Raw genomic sequence first — 8,818 nt, forward strand, 5'->3', positions numbered from 1 at the left:
AAGGAATTGATTTGAAAAATAATCATCTTTTATGATTATTTTGTTGATGATTGATATTAATTTGCTTTAAAAAAATTTAAATGACAAATGGAAGGATTAACAATTTGACAGTCTTTCACTTCATCTTAGCACCGAGGGCTTAATCCGTCTTTTATTATAGTGGTGGCTATAAATCGGGAGGGTGAATCTTCTGATCCGTAAAGATGAATTAGTGGAGAGTGATGAACTCTCAGAACGATTTAGTGACTAACGCATAAGTTATTATCATCATGAGGTTTAGGATTCGAATTTCGATTAAATCGAGGTAAATATCTCCCTTATATGTTAGTCACTATTCCAAAAATTAATAACTGTCCGTGATTTACCTTATCTGTGTTAGCCCTTGGACAAATTGACGGGAACGCGGGAGGAGAGTAAGCATATTCGCTTTTTATCATCATGGAGAGTGATAAACCTCACTTATTTTACACGTGGAATCATCACTCTTCATCAATAATCCATCTTCTCATCCAGATTTTATGGACTAGAGGATGGCTATATGAACATTAAATAATATAAATTAAAATAAATAAATAAATAAAATATCATAAATAATAATAACCTTAAAGTGACCACGTAAAATCCTAAACCCACAAATTTATTTTTGAAGCCTATTGCAACTCCAAGGTCAAAATCGTGAGAAACTGAATTACGTTGACGATTCAATACACGAAGCTTCCTGGAAAATCATCAACTCAGTTGAGCTCGGCCCCGGACTACCGTAAGGCCGAGCCAAGTTCACCAGCTAGCTGATATAATCACGCCCCGGCCGACCTTTTTTCTCCAGTTTCGTCTTATTCACGTCGTTAATCAGTTCCTTCTCTCTCACTCCAGTGGCATCGCCGGTTGCGATAATCAATTCATGGAAAACGGGATGAATATCGGCGACGAAGTTCGCAGACACCGGATCCTCATCTGGCTCGGTTTCTCTACGATGGCGTTCTGCGCGGCGCAACTGCTCCGCGCCCTCCCGCTCGCGCAGGGTGCAGCGGCCGGCGGCGCCTCCCCTGCGCGCCTCCTGTGGGCCTACATCGCGTGGCTGGCGGCGCTCGTCGCCGTGCTCTGGGCGGTGTCTTTACGGAGGCTCCCGAGGGCAATGGCCGACGTCGTCGATCGCGCTCGCATGGTCCGGGCTGCGCCCTTCCCCCTGGTGGCCGTCTGCACCGCCCACCTCCTTCGCGTTCTGGCCGAGGCGGCCGATCATGATCAGGCGCTCGTCGACAGCCGCGCGGCGGCTGCCCGGCTCGTCGGAGCCTATGCGGTGTGGCTGCTGGTACTCGTCGCAACCTTGGCGCCAGTCGCCGGACTGCCTCCTAGGGCTGTGTCAGCCGTGCTGCTCTCCGCGGTCGTTGCGTGCTTCATTGACTACTGAGACGCTGTGTGCATATCCGATTTTTGTGGCGTCCATCGTTAAATAAATTTTTAGATTGACGTCCTTGGATGTTTCGTGTTGATCCATTATTATCTACAAAAATATATCGGAATGCCCCAATATAATTTTAATACTTCTCATCTTTTACTCTCTTTCTATCCTTCTTTTTCTTGTTTGTCTTTACTTCTTCTCTGATTCGACCATTCCAAAAAGGCCAGGAGTTATATGATTGATTGAGGATAATGCACTCACCTGACTGAGGTACGGTACAAAACACTCAAAAGAAATAAAAAAAAATAGAATTCGAATCTTAACTGTCTGCCTCAAAAAATAATAAGACACTTAAATTATTTATAAAAAAAATTGTCACTTTCACAAGTCAACGCGCTTACAAGGACTCGTCAGGCGCAAAGCACCACACAACAACAAGAAAACAGTTCGGGGTTGTTGGGCTCACTCGCTCTAGTAGGACTCGTCCCTTGGCTCCTCGTCCTCGTGCCCCCTCTTCGCCGATCTTCAACTCCGCCCGCCGGAACCGCCGCACGTCTTCCGCCGCCGCCTGGCGGAACAGCCCCACGTCCACTGCCCCTGCCACCATGTGATACCCCTTCGCCTTAAGCTCCTCCGGCGGGTCGTGCGGCATCGCGAAGCCCCCTAGGTAAGGCTCGCCGAGGCTGGCGATCCCTCCCTCCGCCGCAGCGTTCGCCTCTGACTGCCTCTTCTTCAGACCGAGAACCCTTCTCTCCAACTCCCGAAGCACCTGGCGCACCTTCTTGTTTCCCGGATCCCACAGGTAGCCCATGCTCCCGCTCAGATCCAGAGGGCCCATCTGGATCACGTCGACCCGCTCGACGGCGGCGATCGCCTCTATCTCCGACACGGCGTCCACCGACTCCACCTGGGACATCACCAACAGCTCCTCCACGCAGCGGGCTAGGTACCCGTCCTCGAGGCCGTAAGCGGAGGCGCGGACGACGGTGTCGGCGGAGCCGCGCACGCCGCGCGGTGGGAAGCGGCAGCAGGAGACGGCGTGCGAGGTAGCACGAGACGTCGTCGAACAGGTGGAAGCGACGGCCTCCGGGAAGGAGCGGTGATGGCAGTGAGCATTTGGTCGGATCGGAGAGAAAGGGTGGTCGAATGAGCGCTTTGAATTTGGGGGCCGAGGAGGGGAGACTTAGCGGCGGTAGCCAGCGCCATGGTTGTTAGAGAAGCCGCCATCGTTCTGCCCTTCCCCTCTCCACAGCGGTGGCGGCGAGCTTTATGTGGTTGGATAATGACTTCCCGTCTCTAGGGCATGACTCTGGACCCCGCATTGGCTCCCTCGTCGTATCGAACCATGAATCGGGTAATGTATTGGGTCCGGGATGATTCAATTGATAAACATAACCCTATTTCTACGGTATCCTCAAACCGGAGCAGCTAGGCTACGGATTATAATGTCGTCGCTTCCGCCGCCCATCGCCATAGCTCCACCGCTCCACTCCGTGCCCTCCTCGCTTCTCGGTCAGAGACTACTGATCTACGGTGACCCTCTTCACTTCCGGCTCCGCAAGTCAAGGCCTAGCTCGAATCCTGTAATCTTCCGTTCTTGCTTCATCTCCTGCTCTCGCTCTTTGCGGTGTCTATGCAGCGCTGACCCAAAGGGAACTGGATCTAGGCCGGACGAGATAGTATCCGGCATGGTGGAGAAATTGCTGCAGAGGGAAGAGAACAAAGCGCTTCTGGACGGGCTGGAGAAGGCCTCCGCCAGAGTGGACCGGGCGAGGGAGGCGCTTGCTGATATCGAGCGCCAGGAAGTGGAGGCCTTGAGGGCTAAGGAGTACGTGCGGCAACTACGGAGCCGCGAGGCCGAGGTGAGCTCTCCCTCATAGTGCTAATCATCTCCTTCATTATTATTTTTGCTTGTCTAATTGCTTCATTGGTTAAAGAAAAGATTTTGAATCTGGTGATTTGAAATGCTCATAGATGCAACATAGTTACATAACTGCATTCCTTTTGCAATTCGGTCTCGCACATCGTGTTGAAATCCTTTTGAATCCTCTTCTATATCCAGATGAAAATTTGAAGATTATAGAGAGAAAGGTTTCCATTTGGTGAAGGTTGTTTTTGAACTTAGGACCTTGGCAATAACTTTCAAAGTCTTTAGTCTTTACCAACTTGGTAGCATGCACCTTCGAGATTATATACTCATCTACTTGAATCTCTACAATTTGACATACTAATGTGTTTGTGCTATAATGGGATCGATTTTACTTTTATGACTTGTCTCATTGCATTGTTATTGTCACTCTTCACCAAACGTTCACCTAACATAGTAACATGGACAATTGGTGGAGTATAATGAATTTCACTACCTTTGATAGGGAAATGCCATTGATTGTTGAAGGAAAATAGAATAATACTTGTAACTCATTATTAGTCTATTCCATTCATTTGTGGAACCTACATCCTTGTAAGCATTTATTTGCTCGAAGACCAGCTCCACACTAATAAGAGCATGGTAATCACTTGCTTACGATAGAATGATTTACATGTGTTTATTAGCACTACTTATGCAAGAAGTGAAGTTTTTGACATCTAGCATGGTGGGGAAGCCAGTTCTTTTGTCCTAGTAACTTTGCAGAAGCTTAGTGTTTGGAATTGGAAATGTATACCTATGTCAAAGATCCGCTCCTGATTGAATTTTTTTTTTTCTGTACTGTTTTCCAAAGAAAATCACCTATTTAGCGCGAAGAAGAGAACCTTTTATCTATGGTTACCTCATGGATCAAATAGTTATATATACTGTATAGTATCATTGGGCAATAGCAAAAAAGGTTAAACTTCCATCCCTTGTATGAGTGATCAAGGCTCTTTCTAGCAGTAAATTCTTGAGTTCATCACTGTGTGAAGCATTGTCTCAAATAGAGAACATACAATTTTTGTGTCTTGAAAATTGTATCTTAGATCATAAACCTTACTATTTTAGACCCTTGCACAACACCACGGTGTCTCTCTAGTTCCCACATGGACAAGTGGAGTGGCCTGATATATATATATAAAATTGGTCTCTTTCCTAACAATTGAATTTTTTGATAAGTAGTTAGACAATCAATTTGTTAGTATTTCGAAAGTATCAAGTGAAACTAATTCAACCTGGTTTTTATAGAACTCAAACAGTAGACGAGGATTTTGCACAATTCCTCGTCATTTAACCTATAAAAATGCATGTTGCACTCATTGGTATTGGTTTTCAAATAAGATTGCAGAATCGCAAAGGGAATTGTTAGAAGCTAGGGGAAAGGTAGAAGAAGCTCAAAGGTCTTTGTCAGCAAATCTAAATGAGAACGATAACATTTATGGGTCCTCTGAAGATATTGATAAAGATAGAGAGAGATTAGAATCAGCAAAGGCTGCTCTAATTTCTGCTGTGACCGGCACACTTACTAGTATCCCTATTTCTCTGTATCAAGCTACAAGCTATCCTGAACTTATCACTCATCTGGCTGTTGTTTCTATTAGCTGTGCTTTATTTGGAGTTACTTTCCGTTATACAGTAAGAGGTGACTTGGATAATTTTCAACTCAAAACCGGGGCATGCGCAGCCTTCGGTGTCATTAAGGGTATAGACCTCTAACATCTTTTCTACCCTCTAACATCTTCCTAACATATTTTCATTCCTATTTTTATTTTGATCGCTGAGAAGAAATCAAAGTGAACATGCAGGTCTCTCAGAGGTAGAAACTGTAAAGACATTCGAATTAGATACTCAAAGCCTTATCTCATTTTCAATCGATGGAGCACTTCATGTGTCTGAGAATATCTTCACATTCCTCGCTGCTGCTGTTGCGCTTGATTTCTGCTTTAAGATGGCAATTTTGAAACCATTTCTGCTGAGGAAATAGAACGATGATCCATAATTTAATCGAGACATGTTTCAATTCGGTCTCTACGAGTACTTAATGTATCTATCAGCAGCCATCCTTCATTTTAAACACTTATTTACTCTGCCATTCACTCTCCTGTGTGCAGTAGTTCGAGCAATTGGGGAGCTATCAACAAGCCGGTTGCGGAGTTGCTACAAGGAACTTGTTGAATGAAGATTTGAAGCTCTTCGACTCCATGTGTACCATGCTTTTGTCTTAAAATTGGTCAGCTTTCTGTATGTTTGACTTTTACCGAAGAGAACTTAAGTGAACTAACCAATTGATACTTGGACTCTTTATCGTGCCCATGCCTGACTTCGACACTCCAAGTGGACATCGACAACCCAAATTAGTTTAAAGCCGATGATTATACATATGGTAGGTTTTTCAGTTTAATCTTATTTAATCACATTGGTAGCGTTATTAAAAGATTATAAGTTATGAAGTCGATATGTAATTGTAGAAAATCCAAACCTAATGATTGAGTTTGTTGATGGTGTGCCTTGTGATGTAGTTGTTAAATGTGCTCCTTTATTTCCACCAAGGTTTTAAAATTCGTTAGGTGTTAGTCGGACGGCAGACCAGTACCTAGGTTGCCTAGGCGGGACTAGGCGCCGCTAGGCGGATTCCTCGGTATCTCTTGTTTTATGTGAGTTGTGGACAATGTCATATGCAAATCTAAATGTTGTTTTAAATAATTTCATAGCAATGGAGATCGAACTATGTATGCTTAAATAAATACATACTTTTCAATACTAAAAAAAAGAAAAATTATAAAAGAAAATTAATAGTTTTGTGCAAAAGAAATATATTAGACTCAGTAAATACGAGTAAAAGAAACAGTTAAACAGTAGAACATGCAGTAAGTTATCATAATCATATAGTAAACAGTAGAACATATATCCAACTCAAATTTTAAAACCTTGCTATAAACTAAAACAACTTTAGTGGTATAAAACATTAGAAAATAGTAGCGATAGTTCAATTCAAGATTACATCATTGTGAACCATTAAACACTAAACAAAATATAATTGTTGAATAACATAAATCATGTCTTAACAAAATGAGTTTAAAATTATACAACTAATAATATCTCATAGACTCATATTTATTCTACTTCTCTATAATTTTCAATAACTTGTTCTTCATCGGACACAAACTCAATATCATTATTGTGATCCTCCTCTTTTTCTTCGGATGCAAAATCATCTTCATAAAGTTCTTTCACTCTAGAGCTTCTTCAGGGTTGTAGATTTTCATCTGCTCCACTTGCTTCATCAATCATTTGCCAAGTGAGCCCAGAACCTAGTTCAACTTCATCATCTTCCCCACCATCCACAATCCAACCTTGTGCATTTGAAGCATCTTTTGCAAGAAGGACATTGATATTCCTTTCTTTTTCTCTTTTTTGTTTGTTCAATAATCTAGCATTAAATTAGACAAATACTAGATTGTTCAACCTGTTGGCATCTAACCTATTTCTTTTCTTTGTATGAATCTAAAAAAAAATAGAGAAAGTAAATATTATAGTTAGTACCTGAATATAGAGTATAGACGTTAAAAATTATAGCTAATTTAATTGAATACTGAAAGTTTAAAACTTACTTCTTCAGATGTACTCTAATTTCTTTCATATCCAGATGAACTTGTAGTTAATGAAAGTATCCTTAATGCCACCCTTAGCAAGTTAGGTGTGTGAGCACCGTATGTACTCCACCATGCACATGGATTAAATGTATCATCATTTTTTTCACATGCTTTTGCTGCCAATGTTTTTCCAAATAATTCAGCCCTATCTCTATATTTTGTAAATTTTTTGTTAATAATTGTATCCTGTTGATCTAATTCATTGGCATGCAAAGTTGTCATGCATTCAAAATTCCCCATCGCGACCTCTCATAAAGAACAATAGAACTATCTTTATAGTAAAAATAAGGATTCAACCAAAAAATAATAGTATGCAATGATGTATCAAGTCTATCCTTCATTTTTGACTCAATAATAACTATGATAAGCTGATAATTTGATTCCACGTTGTTTAGAGCCACCTTGATATCTTCTTTAGCTTGAAGAAGCTCCCCATCGATGGCTTTCTATCTCCATCTACCAATCAAAGAATTCTTACCAAAGGAGCAAATATTTTCAAACAAAGTGTCATACCATTCCAAAAACTCATGCTCATCACTGTAGAGTAAGTCAATTTTCCTTTGTTTGTTTTTGACCAATTAGATTTCTCCCACATATCACTTGTAAACATGACCCTTAAACTAGCTTTTTTTTTTCAATCAAATTTTGCAATGTGAGGAAATTTGATGCAAATCTGGTAACTCCTGGTCAGACTATGTCTCTCTTCTTCGTGAAACTTTTCATCAATGATAAAGTCTTATGGTGAGCATAGATGAAAATGGTAAAAGACTTGGATTGTTCAATAACCTTTTAATATCGTAGAAGTTTGCCAATACTTTCAAGCATGAGATTAATCGTGTGAGTTGCACATGAACTCCAAAAAAATCCCAAGTCGCTTTTCTCTCATCAATTTAGCTGCAGCCATATTGTTGGTGGCATTGCCTGTTACAATCTAAATAATATTCTGAGCTCCTACTTGTTCAACACACTTGTCAACATACTCAAAAATAAGTTTAGCTGTATGCGCCTCGTCTGAAGACTCCTTAGAATCTAAAAATGTAGTACTCTCCTTGCAATTAACATACAAATTTAAGATGTTTCTTCTTTTTCTATCACTCCATGCATTTGTCATGATCGAACATCCATTCTTTATGCATTCTTCTTCATGTTTCTTTAGCAATTGTTTTGTTCTTTCAACTTCGGCTTTCAACAGTGGCTCTCTAAGTTGATATTGAGTTGGAGGCTTGAATCCTGGTCCAAATTGACTCACTGCCTCCATTAGTTGTTTGAAGCTATCATCATCAACAGCATTGAATGAGATTCCATTTTCATAAACTCATCTCCTAACATATTGTTGAACTTGTCAAGTTCTCTCTTTAAAAAGAGTCTTATTTATATTTTTTTTGGCGAAGCACTTTACTTCCACTGGAGCCTGCATTTTCTGGAGCAATTGCAGATGCATATCTATCCATGGGGCCAAGTGGAAGAGGTTTTTTAATTCTATCCATCCCTTCAATTTCAAGACATTCTTCTTCGTCTAGAGAAATAGTCACCTCTGCTCTATAACTTAGTTCTTCCATTATTTTATTCTTCTTTCTGTTCCTCCGTTCTAAAATAGTCTATTTGCACTTATTTTTGTTTTCTTGAGATGCTTTTTGACAACTAGATACATTTCCAAGTATATTTTCAATGTGCTCCTTTATCTTATACACTTCCTCTGACATTGTTTTTCCACATAACTTGTATTTAATTTTGTCGAGGTTCTAATGATCAATTAATATCCCAAACTCTCATCCGATGTCATTTGACTTTCTTCTAAAAATCCCGGATTCGGGTTGAGTAACAGATGTTGTCGAAGATGAATTGCTTGCCATA

At 41.0% G+C, this 8,818-nt stretch overlaps 1 protein-coding gene and 1 pseudogene across 6 annotated transcripts; one reads left to right on the forward strand and one right to left on the reverse strand.

Moving 5' to 3' along the window:
- Window positions 1–1,873: 1,873 nt before the first annotated feature.
- On the reverse strand, window positions 1,874–2,724 carry LOC121987163 (annotated as a pseudogene).
- Window positions 2,103–5,817, forward strand: LOC121986385. Of its 6 annotated transcripts, none has more exons than XM_042540299.1 (4): window positions 2,103–2,935; window positions 3,042–3,264; window positions 4,653–5,013; window positions 5,117–5,817. In XM_042540299.1, the coding sequence occupies exons 2-4, from the start codon at window positions 3,091–3,093 to the stop codon at window positions 5,293–5,295; spliced, it is 714 nt and encodes a 237-aa protein (XP_042396233.1). In that variant the 5' UTR covers window positions 2,103–2,935; window positions 3,042–3,090; the 3' UTR covers window positions 5,296–5,817. The 6 variants fall into 6 exon arrangements, 5 of the variants coding, with proteins under 5 accessions (XP_042396233.1, XP_042396231.1, XP_042396232.1 ...); XM_042540298.1 differs by having other exon boundaries at window positions 2,467–2,985; window positions 3,069–3,264; XR_006113396.1 differs by having other exon boundaries at window positions 2,469–3,264; window positions 5,117–5,354; window positions 5,423–5,817.
- The last annotated feature ends 3,001 nt before the right edge of the window (window positions 5,818–8,818 follow it).

The sequence above is a fragment of the Zingiber officinale genome, chromosome 5B (assembly GCF_018446385.1).
Source record: "Zingiber officinale cultivar Zhangliang chromosome 5B, Zo_v1.1, whole genome shotgun sequence".
NCBI lineage: Eukaryota > Viridiplantae > Streptophyta > Magnoliopsida > Zingiberales > Zingiberaceae > Zingiber > Zingiber officinale.